This window comes from Sorghum bicolor, chromosome 3 (assembly GCF_000003195.3).
Source record: "Sorghum bicolor cultivar BTx623 chromosome 3, Sorghum_bicolor_NCBIv3, whole genome shotgun sequence".
In the NCBI taxonomy this organism is placed as follows: Eukaryota; Viridiplantae; Streptophyta; class Magnoliopsida; order Poales; family Poaceae; genus Sorghum; species Sorghum bicolor.
This window is the reverse complement of record NC_012872.2, coordinates 55,313,180-55,339,327: the sequence shown is the minus strand read 5'-3', so window position 1 is coordinate 55,339,327 and position 26,148 is coordinate 55,313,180. Positions and strand designations below refer to the sequence as shown.

The window sequence follows — 26,148 nt, the reverse complement described above, 5'->3', positions numbered from 1 at the left end:
CGACGCTGGTCGTCGTGTCGTACCTCGTACGTGCCCCGCAGGCCGTGCTTCATGGAGACGAGGTACGGCGTCGCCGGGAACCTGAGGGAGATGCCGTTGATGGCCTACTTGAGGTGGTCGTTGATCCGGTTCTGCGTGTTGAGGAGGAGGAACGCGCGGTCGGGCCTGGGCCATGGCACGGGCACCACGTGGTCCGGGTGCGCGACGGCGATGGACCTGCCACTACAAGAAGCAGCGGCTTCCCCTAGTGTCAAAAGCACTCGGGGAAGGCCCAGTTGCACTCGGGGAAGCCTTCCCCGAGTGCAACACTCGGGAAAGAGCTCTCGAGGTATCTCTTTACGGGAAAGACGTCTTCCCCGAGAGCCAAAAATCGTGTACTCGGGGAAGGCTTCCCCGAGAGCCGTCCAGGCACTAGGGGAAGAGTTGACGCCGTTGGTGGCAGCCGACGTCATTTCCTTCTTTTTAAAAAAAATCTTCCCCGAGTGCAACACTCGGGGAAGACACCCTCTTCCCCGAGAGCCGCAGCTCAGGCACTCGGGGAAGACATCCTCTTCCCCGAGAGCCGCAGCCCAGGCATTAGGGGAAGACATCCTCTTCCCCGAGAGCCGCAGCCAAGGCACTCGGGGAAGCCACTTTGAATTTTTTTTTGCTTTTCCACGTAAGCAAAAAGCATATATATATCACAAACCACAAATCAACACAAACTAACAGTAATATATCACAAACAACCAAATTTGTACGAAATATCCACGATATATTACAAACCACACGTCGAAAAGTACACATTATTCTAAGTTCACAAATTCAATACATAAAAATGACTCGGAAGGCAAAAGCGCTATGTATTGCAACTAATATGTAGACACGCAAAAGCGCTATATATTGCTCTCCACGACTTTAACATAGACATCTCCGGTCAGAGGAAAAACTTAACATAAACATATTGGAATATCCATACAGATGCAGAGTGTCTGTGTCCAAGAGAGAGGACACCACAAAGGTAGGAGGCCTGAAGCTTTGGTTGATCAGCAGGAGGATTAGGTAGACGGGTGATCATGGGATCCCTCAATTCCATCATGTTCCACATGGTACCGCTTATACACCTGAAGGTCACATGCAAAGTATTTGAAAACTGAGAGAAAATCTTTAGAAAATGCTGAAAAGAATATAAGAACTGTCAACATTCATTTTCTCTCCTAAACCATCCGACAGTTTCCATGAGAAGAAGCAGGGTCCACGTCACCCAAAATTCACACAGCCGTACGATCTCTCGATGGACGGTCCAGATTGATCGAAGCGGATTTTACCGAAAACAGCTTCTTCTGGCTTCTCCAGCTTATCCTCCGCTTCTCTAACTTCTCGTTAGAATCCCAATAAGCAAATATATACAACAGCTTCCGCTCCAACTTCCCGAGCCTTCTGTGTCTCGACCCTTCTCCTCCTCGCTCGCACGGTCTCCCTCTCCCTCCCGATTATGGGCAGCGGCGACAACACCCTTGCGGCACGCACCCCCACGGTAGCCATCCCCGGCCACCACGGAGCGGCGCGACCGGGCCCTGCTGGTCGCCGCCGGCTTGGCTCCCGGTGCTGCCTCCTTTTTCCGGTGGGCATGCGCTCGACGAAACCCTATCTGCATCTTCATCGCTGCTGGTGGCGGCGGCGAAGCTCCGCGGCTGCTACGTGCGGTATGTCACCCTCTTCATCTCCTACTTCCTCCCATGGCTCCTCCCCCAAATCCCTCTCCCTTGCCGGTGCGCGCGGTCAGGTTCCAGTTTACATTTGTTGCAATTCATTATTTGTTTTTGTACTTCGAAGATTCCACATGAGCTTATTCTTTACTCTTCAGTCTTCGCTATCCATAGAGTTGATTTCCATAGCCCTGTCATCTACACAGGTAACTGATTTGCAGTAGGAATCAGTGACCAGTTAGGCCAAGGGAATGTGCAGGGGTGCAGTCTGCATCTGTACTGAATGGTGTTTCAATTCTAAGGTATTGTTAAATTACAATTATTTCGTATAGCTTTCAGTTTGATAACATGCTTTCATTTTGCCTTCATGTTGTTTTAGTCCACCTATCTATCTATCTATCTAAAACTTTTGTTGCTTGCCTGCTCATGTTCTTTACTGAATACTAACATGTTTATATACTTTGGTTATTTGTGAATTTGTGTTTTGTTTTAGTGGGTTCAGATTCCATTTCATACCTGTGCAGTTGTGACTGGATGTATTCAGTATGTAATGATCCTGCGATTTGGTTAGTTTGGTTTGATCTGTGAATTTGTATTTTGTTTTAGTGGGTTTAGGTTTTATTTCATACCTGTTCAATTTAGATTGTGTATATTAAAATATGTACTGATCCTACGATCTAAAATCCTCAAGCTAACATCATTTTAGTGCCTCTGTCAAATAAATAGTGGTTCATGGTCTGCCTCTGAATTCCCAACTTCAGAAAGATCACTGCCATTTCTAGCACAGGATTATGATTCAGATATTGATGCGAGACTTCTGAAGATTGTAACGAAGGTTGCTTGTGGATCTTGTGGGGATATGTGAGTCACTGCTACATATTTGAGTTTAGTAGCAGATTGCTTATATCTAAGTAGTGTTTTGTTCACATAATAATGCATGTGTTCTTATGTCAAGGTTTCTTTGGGACCTACAGTGGTCACGAGGTTGCTGTTAAAGTTTTTAATCATGAGAATATGAACCAAAATGCATGCAATGAATTTAAGCATGAAATCTACATGTTAAGGTATTCCACATTTCTATGGATCTTTCCTAAGGTTATCATTGTTGAGTGCACTCTTGAAGCTACCTGATTGCAAGCACAAACAGAGATATATACCTACCCTTTACCTTCCACACCTCTTTTCAGGCAAGTTGATCATCCCAATATTATCTGATTCATTGATTCATGCACAAAGCCACACCTCTTTTTCCTATGTTGGAGGGTTATCCTAATTTGGCTGATACTGATCCTATCTGAGCAACTGGATTTGGTCTACTGGATCAAGGCGAATGAGGCTAACTTCACCCCAGTTTATATGGAGTGTTTGATGTGTGTGCCCTTTCTTCCTTGCAGCTTACATTGTGTTTTTGTTATAATTATTGGAGTTCAAAAATATAGTTTCTTCACTGATACTAGCTAATGCCGATTTTTTTCATTCCTGGAAGAAAATGTTCTGTGCACTAACGAACTCTGCAATGAGTACCAATGCCTTCCGTGCTAATTTTGTAGATGCCAAGCATCAGTGTGCATGAATACTACATTTTTTCTACCTTCCTTCAGGACTGCTCTAATTTTCTGTATTACAGTTCAATGCGACCTTATCCTTTGTTTCTTAGGCACCAAGAACTGCCGTTAATTCATTGCTTGCTGGCTGGGAATAAAAACATAAGAGTCCTGGTACTTTTGCTTACCTATACTCAACTTGATTACTGTTATTACCTTACTATAATTCTAAAAAGAGTTCTATTTTTGTTTACTATATTATTCTTTGGGGGTATGGCTCAATGGCTTGCCACATAATATATTTAGGCTACCTCCAAACAGGATTTGTTGTGCTGCTTTAGTGGGTTCTGTCATTTTGTAGCTTCCTTTTCATGTTTTGAGGCAAACCTTTTTGTTAGGCGATGATAGGACTCAAATACATAGATGCGGGATTTGTATCTATGTCTACTGAAAAGTCAGTTTATTAATCTCGTTATTATGACAAATTTATTTTCAAGTTAAATGATTGGTAGAACATATATATTGTACTGGGCAATGTACGAGATATGTCTCATCACATGAAACGCCACCTGAAGTTTGCTTGAGCTGATAGCCTATGCTTCTAAATTTCATGCTGGACAAATGAAAGTACTAAAACTCTAATCTAATGGTAACAGAACAGAGTGTTGCAATTGCATGCTACGTATTAGACCGGTTTAGGACCAGGCGCCTAATTAAACAAAGCTGCTACTAAAATTCTGCCTATTTTCTAAAATGTTAGTTCTTAAATATCAGTAGTGTATGATACATTAAAAACAGTGCTTTCTGAATCCCTTCTCTGTAGGCCTCTGCTCTATTATCCCACTATATGGTAGTCATCTTGTGCCGTTTATTCTCTTCCTCTGAATTGCACATTTATATTGTTACTAACCTAACGTTCATGTATCATTGGCTACATTTTCATTTCCTCCAGATGAGAGGTTAACACAAGAATTCAAGGAACACCATAAGGTAATTCAAGGAACACCATTGTTGTGGTTCTTTTCAAACTCTTTAATGCTTCCGAGTTCTGAGCTCAGTTCTTAGGCAATCCCCCTAGCTAACTCCCCCCAGTAACCCACCAAAAAAGTTTTGTCATAAACAGCTAGAAATTATCTTGGTTTGTTCTGTGATCTACAACTACTTCTTTTAGACTACAAAATATAGCTTCTACATAATTAGTTGCTGCTTTTAGGGGTTGGTCTAGCTTTTTATATTACCATTCAATTCAAAACACTGAAATGGTTAGTGCACCCAACACTGAAATGCCTGTGTGCTTATTTCTTAGGATACTCTTATTTTCGTAGATTCTTTTTATTTTTTTATCGTCGTACCCGTACAACAGCCTAGCCATTTTTATTACTTTTATAAGATGTAAGGTTATTTATATTTTCCCTTGCTTACAAAATTATGACCTTGAATCATGTGTGAGGTTGTTGTTCTGAGGTACTGAACCAGAGGTGGATGAGAGATTCCAGTCAAGTGTTTAATTTGCTTCCTTTCTTGGCTTTATTTGGGTGCACATGGATTCTGATTGTACAAGAATGCTAGGACAGAAACTTGCCTCCCAGATAGCAGTAACTTGGATGCCATGCTTTACTGCTTGTACAAAGGGCCTCCTAGCTAGCAGTAACGTGGATGACAAGCTCTTCTGGTTGTACAAAGGTTGCTACTGCCCAATTGCTCCCTCTATGATTTATGCATTTCATATCCTGTTTGGTGGTTTCACAGCTGCTACAAATATAGATCCACAGATATTTATCTGGCCCATTAGTGACATTTTCATTTTTGGGAAATAAAGACATCAGATGGCCATGCATTCATCTGGCCTAATTAATGCTATGTTCACCCCATACAAACTCACGGGGAGGCGCCTAATATTACCTAGAAGCTTACCATTTTCACTTTCGGCAGCTTAGGGCATGATATGGTCAGACATAATTATCTGCTTTATTAGTGCCATTTTCGTATTTATCCAGCAGGGTTTACCTCTTATGTTATATGCTTTTTTAGCATTTGGATACACTCCCCAATAAGTTAGCACTCTGTGTTTATCTTTTGCTATTGTAGTAGCAGACTCCAACATTGCTCCAACAAGGTTTAACTCTTACATTACATCCTTTCTATTCTCTATGGCACAACCTAAGTACAAAAGTGATTGTGAGGTTGTTGAAAGAAAATGGCAAAATCATCGCCCTCCTCTTAAACTTCCTGACATTGATAAGTATGGCCGTTGCTGGAATGAGTAAATACTTAGTTTCCCATCTTATTAGGTTCACCTTACATCACTTCTTTTTCGTTTTCTTTACATAGATCTACCAACCTTTTTAATTGCCATATCATTTCTACTTGACGACGCGTGTAAAATTATTATTTTTACAGTGCAATTCCAAACAATCCTTTTATTCAAGGGAGTGTGGTGTAGGTTACCAGATGATGATTGCTTATGTTTGCTGCTTTGGAGATAGCCAACGGACAATGCTTAAGAGCAACTTCAATCTATAGGCCATGAATTTATATACAGATAGTCTCTTCAGCTTTTGAGATAGCCAAAAGACAATTCTTTGTTCTTTGCTTCTGTTTCCTACCAGAATAGGTGTTCCTGGAAGTGAACAGTTCCTATCAGCAACCTACCGGTGTGGTGTGCAGTTCATGGATCTCATCATTACTGTGTCCAAGGTGTTTAACCAAGTACCAATGGGTTGGATTTCTGTAGATTCCACTCATGATTCTACCGCTTGATAGTTGTACATGAATGTGTAACTTTGAAATTACCTAAGACGCCTACATGTAATATCTAATGAACTATATTATCTAATAGAGAATGTTGTGCAAACCTTAATACATAGTTGTGTTTACATGTTACTAATAAATGTTGGGCTACGATACACTTACAGGATGATTATATTTCTTTAAATTAGATAGAAGAGATGATGAGCTCATCTATGTTGCTTTTTTCCAAAATGTAGCTAAACTTGAATGAATTGTGCAATATTAATGTGATTCAACTGCTCTTTCAGGTCATTGTATGCAAAGGAGCAGACCACGGTTGTAAACATTACAAGACATGTTTTCTATTTATTTATAGCACATATACTTTGCTAAGTGTTAACCATGTGCGTCAACCGATGCGCGCGATGGCGCGCGCATTGCACTGGTACAATGGCCTCTTCGTGTTCGGAGATTCATTCGCCGACACAGGGAACTCCCCCAAGTCGGATCTGAGTGAAGTGACTCGCCAATGGTACAAACCCTATGGCTCCTCCCATGGTTTTCTCCGTGATCCAACCGGCCGCTTCTCCAACAGCTTGGTTCAGTCTGATTTCATCGGTAAACTAATTTACCTATGATAAAGTAGTAACACGCATTCATCTTTCTTCCTTCCCATACATATGCATATATATTGTTGTGCATCTGTTGCAGCAAAGATTCTTGGGCGCTCCGAAGCTCCTCTGACCTACAGGCGCACGAAGGCCGGCTACCCGGACAAGTTCGGCGTCAACTTCGCCGTGGGCGGCGCCGGCGTCTTCGAGGTGCCGCGCGAGGCGCCGACGCTCGCCAGACAGATCGACGACTTCGAGAAGATGCTCGACGACGACAGGACCATCGGGAAATGGCAGCTCAGGCAGTCCGTCGCGCTGGTCGCCATCTCCGGCAACGACTACGCGCGCGTCGCCGCCAACACGAGCAGCGACGGCGCCGACATCACCGGATTCGTCGGGAACGTGACGGACGAGATCGCCAGGGGCGTGGACCGGCTGCGGAAGCTCGGGGTCACCAAGGTCCTCGTCAACACCCTGCACCCGCTCGCCTGCACGCCGTGGCAGTCCAGGCCGTCCAACTACACCAAGTGCGTCGGCCGCGGCAACATGGCCGCCGACTTGCACAACGACCACCTCCGGGACAAGCTGCGGAACGCTACCGCCAGCGACAGCGTCTACCTCCTCGACCTCAACCGGGCCTTCACCACCATCATCAGTCCATCCGATACTGACACCGGTAGATATAGATCGATTTGCATATGTTTGTAATTATCGATCGATTCGTTCTTACACGATTCTGGTTGCATTACATATATATATATGCAGTCCCGCAGGTGGCGAAGCAGTTCAAGGAGAAGCTGAGGCCGTGCTGCGAGAGCTGCGATCCCAATGGCTACTGCGGGCAGGTGGACAAGGATGGCGGCGCGCAGTACAGCGTCTGCTCCAACCCGGAGAAGCACTTCTTCTGGGACGACGTGCACCCGACGCAGGCAGGCTGGGAGGCCGTCATGGAGCAGCTCGAACGGGACATCAAGGATTTCCTCCACATTTCCTACTAGCTATGTCTCGATCTATTATACGAGGATTAGAAATATATCTATTATACGAGGATTTGAAATAATTTGCATGTTCTGATCTTCTATTAGGTTTAGGTATCGATCAATTTTAGTTTGTTGGGTAATCTGTTGGATTACCCAGCACCGCACTTTGCTAGAGCTGTGTGCCCAATGGATGTATCCATTAGGCTGTTATCTTCCAATGAATCATGGGCATGTTTGGATCGGATTTCAGAGTGAGGAATTTCGAGTAGATAGTGAAGGTAGAATCTGAATTTGGGTTTGAAAAATAAGCAATGTTTGGATCTCATTCTCATAGTAATTATTGTCCTTGTGCAGTGAAAATCTCCCAAATAGTAGGTTTCAAGTAGATAGTTGGATTCTATGATCTTAATTCTAGAATCCAAGAGTTTGCATCATGTTCTTATTTTTCTACCTCATTCTTATTTTTCTTAGGAGATCCAAACAAGGTCTAGACAAAGTCTTCTCCACGGCCTGGAGGATTGCAACAGTAACAATATTTTCATCAAGTTACAAACTTGACATCAATTACAACAATCACAACCAAATAATAAAATGTATGAACACAGGCAAACAGAGAAGGCACATTATGTCCCCCTGAAATACATGAGTCACATTATATATATATATATATATATATATATATATATATATATATATATATATATATATATATATATATATATATATATATATATATATATATATATATCATCCTCAATTAGTTCATAGCTCAAAAACCACAAGTCCACAATGCATGAAATTTAGTAGGCGATCCACAAGTCACCTGCCTACTTTTTTTTCTGAAATATGCAAAATATTTGTGTATCGTTGTATTAAGAAGAAGAGTTTAACTATATAAATGATAGTTTTTTATGAGCGTCCTAGAAGGTCTTACAGCCAAAAGCTGGACCGTCCTAGTAAACAATTTTTGGCTTCAATATTACATAAAAGGTCTACAACCAAGCTAAGAGCAATGCTGCAACCTACCACCTATGTAGCTGGGCATAAGGCTAGATAACGAGCGCTCATTATCTTAACGGGCCAGAAAGCCAGCTTGGCTCGGCTCGGCTCATTAAGCTCGCGAGCCATGTATAAAAAGTACACAAAATATAATATTTGTATTTATCTAAAGCTTAATCATAATAATACAAGAATAATATATCCAATGGTTTCTTGTCAAAAAAAAATATATATCCAATAGTCTTAAGTTAAACAAAATATTTATATGAGCTAACATATCAACTATTTGTAAAGTATAATACATGAAGTAATACAAAACTAATATAAGCTATGATAACTTTTTTTTTTCTTGAAACTGTAGCTCGTTTGGCTCGTGAGCGGCTCTGAGTTGGCTTGAATTGGCTTGTTATAGCTAATGAGCTAAAATCTCGGCTCCAAACCAGCCACGAGCCGAGCGAGCTAACAAGCTTCTAGTTTTTCGTCTAGCCTTAGCGAGCTAACAAGCTTCGAGTTTTCCTACTCTGGCATATGAGAAGAGCACATTGCTTTCTCTACCAGTCCTGTTGTTGGTAAGCCACCTAACTACTAGGAACATCCTACTTCTAATCACCCCTATAGTGGTTGGATGCACTGAGGTGGAAGACATGCATACAAGTGGCAGTCGATATCTTAATTATTACTCTCACTATTTTAAATTATAAGTTATTTTGTTTTTTCTAGATACATAACTTTTTTTATGCACCTAGATATTACTCTATATATATATCTAGATACAGAATAAAAGCTATGTGACTAGTAAAGCCAAAATGACTTATAATTTAAAATGAAAAGAGTAGATAGAAAAAGCAAAGGCTAGCTCAATAGAGATTAGAGAAACACATGCCTAAGTATGTTTAAAAATAGGTAAAGCTTAAAAATAAGGGATTGATATTTAGGGGAACCTATTCAGAGAAAATGATTTTGGGTGGATTTATGTTTAAGGTGGACCCTATATGAGAATAGAAGCTATACAAAATGAGCTAGTTTTAGCTAGGCAGTATCTTGAGACGTCAGCTTTACAATTCTTTGGTTCTAATAGGTGGCTGTCAATTAGATTTATTGCTTCTTCTTAGTCAGCTCGCTTTTCCGTTGTCTTCTTCTGGCTGTTTTGGTTTTAATTTTCGAGCTTTCGTTAGTCTCTGTGTTGGCCTATAGGTAAATTTTGTAATAATTGGTCTGATTCTATCTGTTAATAGATGAAGCCAAATATAAACTATCCTTTATTTTTTTAAAAAATAATTTAGACGGACTATTGATCTGAACCTTGGACAACGTTTCACACCTAAACTGATCATCTATATATCACCATTGTTTTGTGCTGAAACTGCACTAACCTAAAATGCGAAAAACAATAATCCATCTTTTTTTTCGAAAGATCTGGTTGCCTGGATTAATATTAATAAGAAATGGGAGTTAGGGCACTCACAATGCAGACTCTATCATAGAGTCTAAAGTTATTTATTACCTCGAACAATGGGGACTTGGAGTCTAAATAAGACTTGGAGTCTTATTTTTTCTACCTCTTTCTTCAATAAATATGTTGCCACATCAGCAAAATACCATAAATAATATGTAATAAAGTGTCTAGGACTCTGTGATAGAGTCTTGCATTGTGAGTGCCCACATACAAGCGCGAGAAGCGCTGCCTCTCACAGACTGCTGTGGAGTCCTGGAGGGTTAGAAGTTCCAAAAGGTAATTACTCACTAAGTGCTGGGACAACATTAAGGGGCTTAAGGCCTTGTTTAGTTCCGAAAAGTGAAAAGTTTTCGGTACCGTAGCACTTTCGTTTGTTTGTGACAAATATTATCTAATTATGAACTAACTAGGATTAAAAGATCCGTCTCGTGATTTACAGTTACACTGTGTAATTAATTTTTATTTTCGCTTATATTTAATGTTTCATGCATGTACCACAAGATTCGATGTGACGGGAAATCTTGAAAACTTTTTGAATTTCAGGGTGAACTAAACAAGCCTAAGACTACCGCACCCGCCGATCTCCACATGGAGCACTCGTCAGTGATTTCCCAGAACAGCGCTTGCGGCGACTTGTCCTTTCCCTGAAAGTTCTTGAATTACGCTGCTTCCAGAAAGGAAAAAAAATCCCTCTCAAATCTGATGTCTACTCAAACCAACTAAAGCCCTATTTAGTTTCCCACTCAAAATTTTTTCATTCATCCCATCGAATCTTTGGACATATGCATGGAACATTAAATATATATAAAAAATAAATTAATTACACAGTTTAGTTGGAAATCGTGAGACGAATCTTTTAAGTCTAGTTACTCCATGATTAGCCTTAAGTGCTACAGTAACCCACATGTGATAATGACAGATTAATTATACTTAATAGATTTGTCTTGCAGTTTCCTGACGAGCTATCTAATTTGTTTTTTATTAGTTTCTAAAAACCCCTCCCGACATCCTTTCGACACATCCGATGTGACATCCAAACAATTTTCGTCTCCAATTTAAACAGGGCCTAAGAGTAGTAGCTAAGGCAAATGAGACTTGGGTCTTTGTGCTTGCAAGTCCATCCATCTAAAGAAGTGATCTTAACCGTTGATTCGAACACTAAATAACGATGTACAAGTCATGGATATATGGGATGTATTGCTAAATTTGTTGTGATGCACTGTCAGCTACCTTGCCGTGCAGCCAGCAGGGCATAGTACCGTAGTACAGTAGCTAGGAGTAAGTTTTAGAGAAAAAAAAAAGCGCTGATGCAAGGTGCCAAATTAATCGGAGTATTATACGAGTATATATATATATATGTATGCTTGCAGTGGCGGATCCAGAATGAGGATAAAGAGAGAGCTAAATAGTGAACATTTAAGGTTACAACTAGAGATTAATAAGGATTTATGACTAATTAACACTAATGTAATGAATAAATCATATTCATAGAGAGGGTTGGAGCCCACCCAGCCCCCTTTTGAGCCTAGTTAGTTTATAATTAGACAATAATTATCATATACAAACGAAAGTGCTACAGTAGTCTGAAAAGTTTTCACAAAATAACTAAACAAGGCCTGAGATGATAACGCAGTTTTTCTATCCTTGACGACATGTGCCCTCACATCTCTTGTTGTGCATCCAGTGTGAGTCCAACGGTTCTGAGGACACATGCCCTTGAAGGTATACAACCTTACTCACTCTCCGGATGATGAGACCAAAAAAGGAAAGCGGCGGTCGGTGTGTTCCGTCTCCATGAACCATGGTCTCCTGATTCTAATTATGGATCAAGAACTTGTCATACATGTGTATGTGTAAAGCTGGGCCAAAGTGTCAGGGACAACAGGACAGTGGTACATAAGGGGATCGACTAGTGGAAGATACTATATGGCATCGAACAATTATCAGAGAACCTCTGCCTTCCTGAGTCTACTGTTCATCTTCGTGGACACCTCTATTCTTCTTCTTCTACCTCGAGCTCCTGCTCTGTTGTACTTCTAGATCCTTCTAGGTGTTCTTCTTTACATCCTTATCCCCAATTGCTTGCTGAAAAGGGCCAAATATAATACAGATGGGGAACTCCCCCCCCCCCCCCCCTGACATTAAAAAAAAATTTGGTTGCTAAACTTCAGACCTCCTTGTCCCCTGTGATCGTGTACTGTGATTTATGTCTAAATCGAGTGACTCTGTGAACCAGTTGAAGAGAGTTGCTAACAAAACTCTTACAGGAGAAGAGAAATTAAGTTGGCTAGAAATAATATTTCACGTGAGGATAATGTCTTTGCATGCGCGGGTGCAGTGCAGAGAAAGAGCAGCCATTCAGTCCACGTGAACATTTGTCAGGTATTTTGAAGACAGGTCCTTTTCGATCTTGTGTCAGGAACAAATTATGAACCTCAAGAAACCGAATGCAATGCATCAAGTAGTCGGTCTCACATATAGAAATGTGAGTGATTGGTGTCCACACATTACCACATAGTATATTCTTGAATCTTAAGTGATGACAATAATTTCTTGAGAACTGCTCCGTCACACTTGAAAAGGTTCAGTGTATATACAGAACTAGAAATACCTCCACAAAGAAAAGATCTTAGGAGATAGAAGGTAAATAATCAAGTGGATCTCATACAAACACTCACCTCTGTTGACCATGACATCTCACAAAAGAGGCGAAAATTGATTTACAAAGGTGGCACTTAGGACAGCCTCTACAAACAATCGCATAAAAAAATAATTCACAATTTTTTTCATAGAAAACAAATTTCACACCAAAATTGTATATCTGGGCGCAACCTACAAGTTTGTAGTTGATAAGTTTTTTTATTTGAAACTGTTTAGAGTCCTAAAACTTTGTTTTTAAGTTCTTAAATCTTGACACAACCTTACAACTTTGCAAAACATTTTTACCAAAAGCTCTAGCGTTGTCTAATTGCTAGTGTTGATCGCCACACCTATGGAAGTATGGAACCATCAGAGGGTTATATATCTTAATTAGTCTAGTCTAGCACTGTTATAATTGGATAAGTCTTGACATATATTTCATCTTTGCGTAATCCAATCATTGTTATATCTTGCTTGATCCATTTTGCTGTTACATCTTGCTTGGTCCAATTAGCAGTTTCTGATTTCTTGCAAAACCGGTATACTTTTCCCTGATTTTGGTTGAAGTTAAGGTACATGATGATTGCTCATTTTGACAAGCTTTCATTACATTGCAAAGGATCTTAGATGAGTTCTCATGGTATGTTCTCCAACCCAAAGCAAAACCAGACAAGACTTTTTTTATTTCATTACATTGCAAAGGCCCACACACCCTCTTAGTCTTAGGATATGTATGAAGGCAATGATCCCACGCTGCAATGAACACATAGTACAATGATACAATCCTGAGTTCCTAAGTTGCACATAGCTCAAGCGATTGACCATTATTGACCTATCCTGTGTGGTGAGCTCAACTAGTATGCATGTTTTATGGGCAACGAATACTGACTTTGGGGTGTTTGAATCGGACGCTGGCCTTGATTGGGACCTCTGTCAGGCAGCAGCAGCATCCAATGCAACAACAGGCGTTCGAGGCGTTGATGCCTGGCCCAAACGTGCTTCTCAGGGTGACTTTATGGGTGAGTCAACCAAACTAAATTCCAGAGCCAAAACAATGTACAAACATGGGCGATTGAAAACATCAAAATTAGGGGAAACAGGCATTTTATTTGGCAATCAAAGCAAATAAGCATTGCAATGACGCAAGTTCATCACCATCTACTGGAACCTAACTAGTCTCAATAGCATGCATACTTACAAAAATTCCATCCTCCCAAAGTTTAGGACACAAGATCTAAGAACAAGACTCATTGGGCGACGACATGTAAATAAAGCAGCGTAATGCAACATCTACTAGATCAGGTCGTCATCGTCATCTGGCAATGGTTGGGCTGCAGCAGCTGCCAGCTCGGCTTCATGCCTGAAAAAGCCAAGCAGTATGAAGATTCAGCAACAAGAGGTGGCGAGAAATTACGGTTTCCATGGTAGAACACTTACTGCTGCTGGGCGGCCATGTCAATTGTGACATCAGGAGGAGCGAGAGCAGGGCTTTCAACAAAGCGAAGATTGCAATCACTGACACAACAACAAAAATACGATGGTTTGGCCCTAGTCCAATAAAATATATTGCTGAAAAACAACAGGGGTACTAACTGAGACTCACCCAGCAAGCTTCCTGGCAAGGTACAAGAAAGGTTTCTCAAAGTTGTAGTTGCTCTTAGCTGAGACCTCATAGTACTGCAGGCTTTTTTTCCTGTGAAATGTCACCTGCTTAGCTTTTACCTGCCTGTTCTTCACGTCAACCTTATTCCCACAAAGCACAATTGGGATGTTTTCACAGACCCTGCATCAAGAATGCTTGGTTTTTTAGTATGTAACCATTTTCTTAGATGTCCAAACCATTTGTTAATTAAGTCCAGTTCTTTGTATACCTGCATAAATCACGGTGCCAAGTTGGAACATTCTTGTATGTTAGCCGTGAAGTAACATCAAACATAATGATACCACACTGGCCATGGATGCTGCAGACGATATAAAATTACAGTTATATAGTTGCCTAAAGCAACATAATACAACAATATATAAATAAGTCAGACAAATGTTAACAAGAGGATCTCAAGTAACAAGATATGTCAAAAATCAAAGATATGTATGGTCGTTAATGGAAAAGTAAAAGATAAATAAGGAGAAGCATGTCAAAATCCTCAAAGCATTTGTGCTCATATCCATGCTTTCAGAAACGCAGATATCAGGGCACAGGTTCGAGTGCTCGTATACAACAATTCACAAGTTATATTATGGCAAAGCTACAAAGAAATAAGCAAGCACAAAACTTCAAATTAAATTTAAATATCTCCAACCAATAAGTATAATGTACCATTGAAACAGAACCATGAGCAAATAGAATCTGACAAAACAAGGACCTATATAGTAGGAAGTAATTAAAAGCACACAAAGTTGAATTAAACAAAAGTTCAAAAATACCACAGGTTGTCAAAACAAACTAAAAAACATAATTACTGAATCACTCTTAATACAATTCCATGATTTTAATATGAAATTTGGAAGCATCAATAGGTAGTATAATAAAGATTTTAAAAATCAAGCCTTGCAATGCAATGTATATAAATAAAAATCTGTCAGATTTTAAAATTACATAATGGTCTAGTATGCCATTTATTTAGCACATGTAACCATGAGAACCCACTTCATCCAGATTACACTATTTTACTAACATGTAACAGCACATAGAATTACATGTAAAATAAAGATAAACCAACAACAATCATTTCATATTTTTGTGTCAATAAGTTCTGATCGACGCTGCTCTTAAATACTTACTAGTATCCATCCCTGAGCCCACCAAACTTCTCCTGGCCTGCAGTGTCCCAACAGTAGAAGCGGATCATCCCGCAGTTGGTGTGGAAATCCAAGGGATGGACCTCAACACCAATGGTGGCTGCAGCAACAATCAAATTAGTTACAGCACCACAACAAACTACCATAGGATCAATCAAATATAACTACATATATAATCCACTCTAAAAGAAGATAGATACTCACGTTCATACTTCTTTTCAAACTCTCCAGTCAGATGCCTCTTCACGAAGGTGGTCTTGCCTACAATACACGAAGATGGATGTTTCTATATATAATGGAAATCGACAAACCAGATGGGTAAACAGAAGAGAGACAACCACACAGGAAACCAAACAAGATATCTATCATAATTGTCAAGTCTGTAAATCTAACTAAAATAAGGCCACGTTTGGATCCAAGCAGATTACAAGAATCTGACAAAAAAATCTATATATCTATACGATACTGGATCCTCATAATCGCAATCAGATCCAAATGTGGCCTAAATGTATTGGGCGGAGCCCAGCAATCTCAATTCCAAAGCTTCACAAACAATTGCCCGACTGTCCCCGCGCAGAAACTTACAGTTATCCTATTGTTCCCCGCGCATTGGCAGTAAAAAACAATGTCTAACCCTCGATTGTAAACTAGTTAACTCAAAATTACCAGAAACCCACTAAGGGCTTGTTCGTTTGATATGAAGAAGAAAGGGGTTGGAGGGGATTGAGAGGGATTAAATCCACTACAAGTCAAAATCCCCCTCAATCCCCTTCAAACCTCTTGAATTCCCTTTGATCCTGGGATCAAACGAACATGGCCCAATCGGGAGAGAATCTTGAAACTAACAAAAAAATCACTTCATCATTCAGAAAGAGATCGTGCGACTCGATCAGCGATTTACCGGTGCCACCGTCGCCTACAATGACGAGTTTGAAGCTGGGGTAGTTCACCGTCTGCTGATTGGGGAGAGCCTGAAAAAAATATACAACGAAGCAGAATATGAGCAAGGAGATCGGAAATCGCAACCATACGGCGGCGGCGGCGGCGGAGCACGTGATCACCATTGGTAGTTTCTTCCGCGTGGGATGCGGAGACGAGGCGTAGGTATAGGTCGGTTTCTAATTCCAAGTCGAGGCGGCGAGATGGAAGGGATAATAGATTGGATCGATGGAGGGTTTTAGGGGCGACGGTAAACCCTCCTCAAAGAGTTCGGGATTCCACTATTTTTTGTATCCGCTTCATTTACACGCTACGTTTTCTATTTGTTATTTTATTTTGACTAGCGAATATGCCCGTACATTGCAACGGGATATAAGATTATTTGCACGATCATTAAATAACTTTTACTTTCAGGATTAAATTATTTACTGATTCCATCGTGCATTTCAGTTCGTCTTAGAATGAAATTCATTATAGCTCATGGATGCACGTTGTTGAAATTTGTCTTTGGGACTTCACATTATGTATAGACGTGCTACTTTAAGTCATGAGACGTGAAAGAGAATGACAGATTGACAAAAACACTCCATACTTTAGTATTTAATATTATATATATCACCGGTGGATTTTCATAGAGCTGGAGCGGTCAAAGCGTAGCGCGTGCTTGTTGGCCTTCGCTTGCGAGCCAGAAGGCAGCACGGCACCAAATGTGAAAGGCATATAAGACCCACGGCCAGATTGAAGGCCCAATTGTCTGTGTACATATATATACAACTTGTAACCCTAGCTTTGTTTTATTCCCAGTCCCAGCCGTCACTCCCAAATTTCCAGCAGCTAGCACCAACACTCAAGCAGCCATAGCTCCTTGCCTCAGCCACTGCTCACCGGAGATGGGAGAGGACCAGATGTCAGAAGAGTGGGTATAGCTGGCTAGCTTCTTCACGCAGTCCCATGCGGATCGCGAGGCGCCCGGGATACCTCTGGCGGCGACGGATCTCATGCGGTCCACGCTCGAGTAACGGCGGCGGAGCTCACATGGGCCATGGCTCTGGCGGCAGTTGGTGAGGATGCGTTCCGGACGGCTCGCGAGGGGCCTAGTGTGGGCTGCCCTCACATGGTCTCGTTGGGCAGTGGGGTCCACTTTGAGGAGGCAATCTGGTTCAGCAGCCTGAGGACGTACGTAGCAACGTCACAGGACTTGTGCTGCGGCAAACAGCGAGTGGGGCCCTGGTCGTTTGTGCTTAAATTTCTTTGGCTATATAGTTGGTGGCCTCGTTTTGCTATGTATTTGTTCTTGATCTAGAGTATATATAGTGGCTACATGGTTGATCGCTCCGAATTGCTATGTATTTAGTCTTGATCTCAAATATATATGATGGTCTTGATTTGGTATATAGATTTCTATTTGGATTGGATACGATGGCATAGTCCTATATGGACACTATACGGACTGGATACGATGGCATAAGCTATTGTAAAGATAACGGACATGGCGGACAGAACACAAAAAAAAATTATTCTTATTTTTCATGTCCACCAGGTTTCAAGCGACCCGGAGACGGATATATTGGCAGACAGATTTGGAGAGCAGACTGAAATTTTCTCTCTTTATAGATAGGTATAGATATATATTACTTTCCTAATCCGGCCTTGTTTACTTCCAAATTTTTTTGCAAAATATGAATAGTAGCACTTTCGTTTGTATTTGACAAATATTGTCCAATTATAGACTAACTAGGCTCAAAAGATTCGTCTCGTCAATTCCGGCCAAACTATGCAATTAGTTTTTATTTTCATCTATATTTAATACTCCATGCATACGACTAAAGATTCGATGTGATGGGAAATCTGAAAAATTTTGCAAAATTTTTGGGAACTAAACAAGGCCCAAGTTATTTTTTCCGCAAAACTGAAACCGCTTAGCTTGCACGCAATGTTTGTCATAAGTCATAACTCATGCGATGGTTGTCCAATTCAAAATCCAAGTCCTCTCTCGATCCGTCATAAAAAGTAAGTATCTATATCAATATATATGATATACCCTTAATAATAAAGAGGTAAAATTTTTATCACCTCCAATTTTTCGTGGACTCACTATACCGTGTTCGAGATCAAATACGGCAGCTCAACTTAGACGATTTATTTGTTAGTTTAGCTAAAAACTAACCGGTTCGTCGTCACGTAAGTACTCCCTCCATATCAAAAATAAAAGACGTTGTGTGTTTGAATTCAATTATTAAAAAGAAGAACGTCCACTTGTTTTAGCTGGCTTTTGGACGCCGTTGTCCTTGGCTCATGGGTTCCTGAGCCGCAGCCAACAATAAAAATTGTGGTTGCCAGGGGTTAAACCTAGTACCTCAAGACCTTTACTATACTGCGCTAGCTAGTTGGACTATGTTAGTGTAAGGATCTTGATGTCGCCTAGAGGGGGAGTGAATAGGCGTATCTAAAAAACCTGAAACTCAAAACTCAAGTTGTGGAAGTTAAATGCCTGCCGGTACCACCGACAGTTTGGGCCGGTACTACTGGTGTAAGACAGTCAGTACTACCGACGCAACTGTTGGTACTACCGACGCCCTAAGAGAGCTACGAAATCAGAGTATTTTGAGTTTCTATTCCAGATCTGAGAGTTACCCCACTCTCCTAGATGTAGTAGAGGATGATGTTGAAGTTCTCTTGGCTTGGTTCTTCTCCAAAACTTAGATCGGCCCTTGTTCACCTATGAACGGGGTAGATAGGAAGAACACAAAGAACACAAGAACAAGGGTAGTCGAAGCTACCTCCACAGCAAGACAAGATATTTATCCCGTGGTTCAGCTCGCCACCAAGGCTTGCCTATGTCCACGTTGTTGAGGAAGCCACACAGGCTTTTCGGGTCTCTTTCAACCCTATCCTCGTTCTCAAGTCAAGAGAGCAATCCCTTGAGATGAGGGGTGATTTCACTAGGTGATTTGAGTGATTACAAACCTCCCGAGGCTACCACATGAGCAGGAAGCTCCACGGGCAACGCCTAGCCGGCTAGGAGCCTTGCTCCAAGAGTAACAAACACAAATCCAACCGACTTGACGAAGAAATCAAGTGCTCAAGCTTTGCTTTGATGTTTCTCTCACCAAGAATCCTTCTCTCACTCAATCCCTTACAAGATTTGAAGTTAGGAGCAAAGGGGATACACGAGAGGGGCTTTTGGGAGCTAGAGAGGTGCCTTGGCTGAAGGTTTGGTCGAGTGGAAGAGTGAGCCAACGGTTAGAATGAGGGGAAAGCTATTTATACAGGTGTTCAGAACAACTGCCGGTACTACCGGGGCAACCACCGGTACCACCGGCTACCTCAGATCTAACGGTAAGAAGTCTCTATGATTTGCGAGAAATAAGCCTACCGGTACCACCGGGCTTTTGTCGGTACTACCGACCATTGCCGGTACCACCGGTGGAAGGCCGGTACCACCGGCAGTTCAAATCTCCGCAACCAAAGTCAGCGCAGATTTGGCCTGCCGGTACTACCGGCGTTTCACACCGGTACTACTGGTGCTGGCCGGTACCACCGGCCCGAGCCCGGTACTACCGGTAGTTCATTTTCTCGCAAAACTCAGGAGAAAGGGCTGGCACTGCCGGTACCACCGGCCCTGAAGGTTGGTACTACCGGGTCACCCTGGCAGAGAAGAAATTTTCTAGATGTTTGTGCGTGCAAGTGTTAGAGTGTCTCTCTTTTGATTAGTTTTAATACTTGAGCACTCTATCTTCCTCAAACCAACTAAATTTGCATCCCTCTTTATAGTGCGGCAAATCCTAAACTCAAGGTCAAAAGTATATAACCAATTTAACCACTTGAGTCTTCAATGTCTTCATATGCCACTTCTTCTCAATATCACTTCATCAAGGATGCAATTAACTTTGTCTCATCTTCTTTGAGTAAATATAGCTTGAGCATGTGACTTGAATCATTTCAACATATGTGAGTTCAATCCATGACTTCAAGTCACTTCCATTAAAGATTTTGATCCTCAACACAATATGACTCCTCATAGCTTAATTAGTACCTCGACTCAATGCAAGTACTCTCTTCTTCACCTTAGCCATGGTACCTCGGTCTACAAGCCATTGCTTGACCTTCACCTTCGCTTAGTCCCTCGAAGCCTTTTCCTTGCTATCTTCACTCAATCAAGCCATACTCAAGTCACATCATGTTAAGCATCCATTGAAAAATTGTTTCTTCAATATTGTGATTCTTGCTTGAATATCTTCTTGATATGAGCGTTAACATTAATCAAGCTTCAGTTTACATCAACACACAACTTTGGTCTTCATTTGAACAATGTGTGAAATACCATCAAGTTTGCTTTCTTGTTGACCCTTGGATACACTTAGCAAACTTGTTAGACCCTTAATTGTGTTGTCATTCAATTCACCAAAACTCACTAAAGGGCTAGATGCACTTACAGTTAGTTTCATGCATATAATGCACCCGCAGTGCTATTTAATAGAGGTAAACAGGGAAAACTAATCTCTAATTAATGACATCTTGGTAATCACACTCATGTTCTAAACGTCTTTTATTTCTGATATCGAGGGAGTACGTTAGTTATCCTTTGGTGATTTGTTTGTAAATCAAAGTGGCGGAGCCAGAATTTGAGTCTTGGGTATTCCCTTGCTAGTGTATGATGAGTCGTCACTTAATTGTTGCCTCTAACCTCATGACCGATGTGTGCCCTCGCCAGTCGCCATGTAGGCATAGCATAGAGATAGAGGTCGTACCCGCGCTGCCAAGAGCTTAGGACACTATGAACCAGCAGTGCTGCCACCATATCATAGGAATGAGGATTATGGAATTGCCTCGCACTCATACCTCGTTCACTCACATGAAAAATACTTCTATTATACATGCTGCCATATGCATATTTCGATTTATCTTGGAAAATAGTTTAGAAATAATATATAATTTATACTAATATTTGGTGGCATGAGTCAATATGTATGTAGTCTGAAGATAAATAATTAGGTTCTCATTTCCAGAAACAATAAATAGAATAATTTCGGTAATCGAGCTAACATAGAACCTATGTACAAAAATGAATACAAAGATCTCTACTCCTAAAAACGTGAAACGGACCCGTCTACCCTTCTCGTGGTGAAGCCAGCCAGCCGACGCATGATGCTTCAATCATCCTAAGGTCATTTTTGCGCCGACATGTGGGCCACCATCATCTCTTCCAAACACGCCTCCTCCACCCCTCCCCTCGCCCCAGCCAAAACGTCCACATCCACTCTCCTCGCACACCTTCTTCCTCCTCTCGTCCCCGACGGCGTGTTGCCGTGCTCAGCATGACTCCACATCCTGGCCGCCTTGCCCTACCCCCGCCTTGCCCTTCCCGCCGCCCGCCATCCATCACGCCTCCTTCCACAGGAACGCGGGCCTACTCTGCTACACAGCGCCGCCTCCAGGCGCCTCGCTCGTCCGTCCTCGCTGCCGCCCGGCTTGGTCCTTCTCACCGCGGCTGGGCGCACACCCCTACTCCACTACTACTTTTTTCGGGGGTGCATGGACTGTGGAGTGAAGACCAGGGTTGGCCTCTACAACTAAAAGACCCTGACGCCGCCGCCTGGACGCGGACCATGGCTGGCCACCTCGAGCCTCGGCGGGAACCCTAGGTCCCGCTCCAGGGGTGGACGGCGAGGACCGGCGTCGGCGTCAGCGGGGTGGAGGCGGATGTAACGCTCGACCAGACCCCGATGTTGCAATCCAGACCAATCGCCACGATCCGGCCTTCTCTACAATAGCCCCAGCAGACCCAGTTCTTCACCCTCCGCATTGCAAACCAGATCCGCTCCCACACATGTCAAGTCTCCAGATCGCCTTCCCCAATGCCCCACTTGTATCATCTGCGCCCCACCTAGATCACGTGCACTGGTCTAAGGGATGCAACGGTGAAGGCTCTTGCTGTTGACGAATCAGGGCCGACGCGCAGCAACGGATTCTGCTCAGGGATAGGTAAGCCGCTTGTAAATTGTAATTTAATATTTAGTTGCAACTTGGTTCCCTGAATCGCATAGATTGCAGTTTTTTTACTACCCGTTCACATATGGGTACCTTAGGATTCATTGAAAGGTCAATGTGTTCGAATTGTCCCATTCACACACAGAGCTACATGTATGCTTTTCTGAATTTTTGTCCATAATTTTTTGTTTGTTTGTGCATCTTAATACACACCGGTTACTAGAGTAACAATCTCTAATGGTAGTTAATTGTGCAGTCTTATCATGTTTATTTTCTTGATACATGAAAAATATATTCCCATGTCTGATTTGTTCTCATGGTATTTATTTGTGCTTCTACCCATTGTTCTGATATCATACACACATTGAACTGCAGTCAAGCAGGTTATGCTTGAGCAGAGGCCATGGCTGTCAGAAGAAAAACTTCTGTCATATACTAATGTTGCCGTCATCAAGATGCAAGATTTGCAAGTTAGCGTGCTTTTGAAAAAATTACCATCTCTATCAACATGATTTATACAAATGTGGTAGAACTAAAATGGTCCAATAGAGAACGAATTATTTTAAATATTTATTTATTCAACTTTACTAGGAATACTGATGACATGTGTTGCAAATGGATAGTTCATTATGTAAAGCATCTGCTCAGGTCATCTCCAATCTATTGATCTGACCTGAACAGAAGAGATATTGGATGATTCACACTATCATGCTGGTTGCTTCCTGAATTTATATTTGCTCAAGTCACATCTTGAAATTATATGCTTCCTTTAAGACTGTTGTTTGTCCTGAGTTATCTATCCACTCTAAATTCATTATCAGTTTTTTCAGCTGTTTAACTTATATGTGCATAGATATGTGGAATCAGAGAAATGTGTACCATTCAATCTCCAACCTACATATTTTTTGCACTTTGAATTTGTTTGTATTTTCAATTTCATTTTTGTTTTGATAGTAGAGATGGAGGTTTCATTTAATAAATAGCTAACTGCAATACCTCCACCATCTGATGGATGTTTTTTGCTGTTTTTTCTTCAGATAGTGAACCATGCTAATAGGCTGTCGATTTGTCAAGGTCTGGCATTGATTCTCGTCCTCCGCTAAAGTCGCCTTGCACCGGCCCATTCTTGAACGCCTCCCCTACAGGCCCTACTTAGCATGCCAGAGGTACGGCTCCGTCTGACTGTTCCGTCCATCCACCGCCACGGTCGTTTCTCTCCTGTCCAGATCCCTCTCTTGCAAGGTTTCTCTAAGGTACACTTGGTTCTCTGTGGCTTCCCTTTCGGAATGTGTTGGTACGGTGATGGTGTTTTGATTTGTGTTCGTCGCTTTGGCGGATCTGGTCGTGTGCAGAGTGGGCAAACAAGATGATGGGCGGGTTTCTCTCTAGGGTCCTCCTGTAAGCGCTCTCTTGCTCCTAATCTTGTAACGTGTTCTCCCAATCTTGTAGAGAGTGTTTTGAGTTGTTGTGCTCTTTTTAGTGACCTGCTTCTGTGCTTTGTCAATAACTAGATTTGATCCTCTTCATCTCTGTGTTAATGAATTATCTCCCTTTTTGATGTAAGCGCATCTAAAGTGTCAGTCTGTTGAAGGATACTTTGATACAGAAATCATGCATCTTTAAATTGTCAGCTTTTCTTTCTAATTTGTCGCACTTTAAAAAGCAAAACCTACAATATCAGATTCAACGATACTTTATAAGTCAGTGAGGTGATGTTCCTCATATGTGCATACTGCCTAGATTTGTAGCTGTGAGCGCAGGAATGGCACTGACATGTCTCATTGGCGACTTTGTGCAGTTCGTTATGAGGCATTGGCAAGTGTGCAGGGATGCCTTGGATGAGCTTGTGCGTCCTATGGTGTAGGATATTTATGAGTTAATATCTTAGTTGTGTGATAGAAGTTAAGGTTACTGAATGAATTGGAAAATATAAATTATAATGGTGGTAGCTTCAAATCCTAAATGGTCACCCCATGGAGTGGGAAATAGGTTTTTCCCTAATACTGTACTCTGATTCTGGCATGCTAGGAGCAAACTATAGATTTGATAGCTTTTTTGTGTGTTTCGAAACAAACTAAGATTTCTCATGATATCATCACCAATGCAGATTATATAATCAAAATATGTTCGACACATTAGTCTTAATCCATATTTTCTTTTCTTGTCAATCTGCGATGATGAGTAAATAACTCTACAGTACCATGACTTTCTACCATAAGCAGTGGTGCTTGCTTATGGTAGCTGATAACTGATATCTCCACGATGTACCATGGACCTAGCAAACCCGTAGAAGCATACATGTGCAAGTGATGCAAGAGCCCATATTATCCAGGAGGTGGCTTCGATCCTACCATCCAGGAGCATCTATTACGGGATTCAAAGTATGGGAACTCCACCAATTCTTTTGATCTTGTGATTGATTTTGTCGATTTATGATCTTCTATTTTCATGCATTATGCACATGTCGGATGCACTTCTATTTTAGCATACGGTTTTGCTAGGATTTTGGTATGATTGAACTGTGTGGCATCCAATCCAACTACTCCTGAGAGCCACTAACTGTCAACCATATTGGCATGGTGTCCAGCAACACAGACAAACAATGTCTATGTCATCTCAGCCTATCCAATTTTTTTACACTGAATTTACTTCAGTTCCGAACATGGTTTTTCACCTATTTTTATTCATAACAATTTAGCTAGATTTGAATCAATTTATTTTGTTACTTGCAATAAAGCAAAGGACACATGATACAATTCCTGGATGACAATGCGGGTATCAAAGAAAAAGTTTCTTATTCCAATTTACTGCAGCCTGCTGGTGCCACGACTAGCTAATCATGGATGAAGCGTTTCTCTCCTGTTATAGAAAAGATTATTAGTATATCATAACCAGTAGTTATATTATAATTGTAATTGCAAGTCATCTTAAAATACATGTAATTAGCTGTATACTTTTTAAGGTAATAATTATTAGACGGGCTATGTTTGGTTTCATGTAGCCGAACATGTTTAGAGTGTTCATTGAATCTGTTGTACAATTAGTATCATCTCATGGAATCGGGCAAGTGATGCTACATTTTTATTTGAACACACACATGTGTATGATACTATACAACAAAAGTACCCCCATAAAGTTTAATAGAATACTTCGTTTGAATTGATTTTGTGTGGTATCAACTATGAGTGTTTTCCCGTCGCAACGCACGGGCACTCACCTAGTAGATTAATAAAAAGAATAAGAGAGAAATTTTATTTGCTAAATATAGAAATGCTAATATATTTGATATACATATATATAAATATATACTTGGTGTATAAAAAAGTTGGATATTCCTGAGAATACCAGGAATACCCGGTGTATCCGCCCTGTTCTTCACCATGAAAAAGTGGCATCCTCACTGCGTTCTTTGATCCGTGATGGCTCGCACATCCAAGACCCTAATGGTGTGTGATCCGGATACTATTCGGCGTCAACAATTAGGAGAATAGCAACTTTCTTAGAGTTGCTCTAGTGGTGGTGCACCACGTGCCTAAAAATGGACGTGTTGTTTCCGATTAACATTACATTTATATCCAACTCACCATAAACATTTTGAAAATTCCACCAATATCTTGCGAGAATCAACGATTTTTTCCACCACACGAGACAGCCACCGCGAGAATGAACTATGCTCGCATTTTTCGTAGCACGGTGGAAATTCAGGTCCCAAGAATCCATCCACCCTGTCGATAGCGCGAAGATCCTCTTCTCTTTCTTCGGCTCTCCAAG

The 26,148-nt window shown here is 41.4% G+C and overlaps 2 protein-coding genes and 1 long non-coding RNA gene across 28 annotated transcripts; 2 read left to right on the top strand and 1 right to left on the bottom strand.

Moving 5' to 3' along the window:
• LOC8084814 (GDSL esterase/lipase At5g03610) lies at positions 1,418 to 7,906 on the top strand. 25 transcript variants are annotated; one of them, XM_021456266.1, is made up of 10 exons: positions 1,418 to 1,685; positions 1,895 to 2,549; positions 2,644 to 2,752; positions 2,876 to 3,058; positions 3,346 to 3,406; positions 4,185 to 4,222; positions 4,794 to 5,929; positions 6,271 to 6,580; positions 6,674 to 7,249; positions 7,339 to 7,906. In XM_021456266.1, exons 7-10 carry the CDS (start codon positions 5,903 to 5,905, stop codon positions 7,569 to 7,571), a joined length of 1,146 nt encoding a protein of 381 aa, XP_021311941.1. In that variant the 5' UTR covers positions 1,418 to 1,685; positions 1,895 to 2,549; positions 2,644 to 2,752; positions 2,876 to 3,058; positions 3,346 to 3,406; positions 4,185 to 4,222; positions 4,794 to 5,902; the 3' UTR covers positions 7,572 to 7,906. The 25 variants fall into 25 exon arrangements, with proteins under 25 accessions (XP_021311941.1, XP_021311945.1, XP_021311943.1 ...); XM_021456270.1 differs by having other exon boundaries at positions 2,876 to 3,406; positions 4,794 to 4,915; positions 5,676 to 5,929; XM_021456268.1 differs by having other exon boundaries at positions 2,876 to 3,406; positions 4,794 to 4,915; positions 5,633 to 5,929.
• LOC8084813 (GTP-binding nuclear protein Ran-1) lies at positions 13,721 to 16,669 on the bottom strand. Its single transcript, XM_002455895.2, has 8 exons — positions 16,509 to 16,669; positions 16,349 to 16,418; positions 15,652 to 15,708; positions 15,430 to 15,547; positions 14,520 to 14,609; positions 14,252 to 14,431; positions 14,086 to 14,163; positions 13,721 to 14,008 (listed from the first exon to the last, which is right to left on the bottom strand). Exons 1-8 carry the CDS (start codon positions 16,509 to 16,511, stop codon positions 13,942 to 13,944), a joined length of 663 nt encoding a protein of 220 aa, XP_002455940.1. The 5' UTR covers positions 16,512 to 16,669; the 3' UTR covers positions 13,721 to 13,941.
• On the top strand, positions 21,614 to 25,536 carry LOC110434102. 2 transcript variants are annotated; one of them, XR_002451576.1, is made up of 3 exons: positions 21,614 to 22,371; positions 23,415 to 24,758; positions 25,191 to 25,536. It is a non-coding gene; the product is annotated as an uncharacterized LOC110434102 (long non-coding RNA). The 2 variants fall into 2 exon arrangements; XR_002451575.1 differs by lacking the exon at positions 25,191 to 25,536 and having other exon boundaries at positions 21,624 to 22,371; positions 23,415 to 23,630; positions 23,730 to 24,522.

Excerpts from the sequence above, each read along its gene's own strand:
- LOC8084814 (XM_021456272.1), top strand. The coding sequence starts at position 5,903 with ATGGATCTCATCATTACTGTGTCCAAG. Across the intron at positions 5,930-6,270 it reads TCATCATTACTGTGTCCAAG|GTCATTGTATGCAAAGGAGC; the intron begins GTGTTTAACCAA and ends CTGCTCTTTCAG. Across the intron at positions 6,581-6,673 it reads GGTTCAGTCTGATTTCATCG|CAAAGATTCTTGGGCGCTCC; the intron begins GTAAACTAATTT and ends CATCTGTTGCAG.
- LOC8084813 (XM_002455895.2), bottom strand. Across the intron at positions 15,709-16,348 it reads TGTAGGCGACGGTGGCACCG|GCAAGACCACCTTCGTGAAG; the intron begins GTAAATCGCTGA and ends CGTGTATTGTAG. Across the intron at positions 15,548-15,651 it reads GTTTGAAAAGAAGTATGAAC|CCACCATTGGTGTTGAGGTC; the intron begins GTGAGTATCTAT and ends TTGTTGCTGCAG.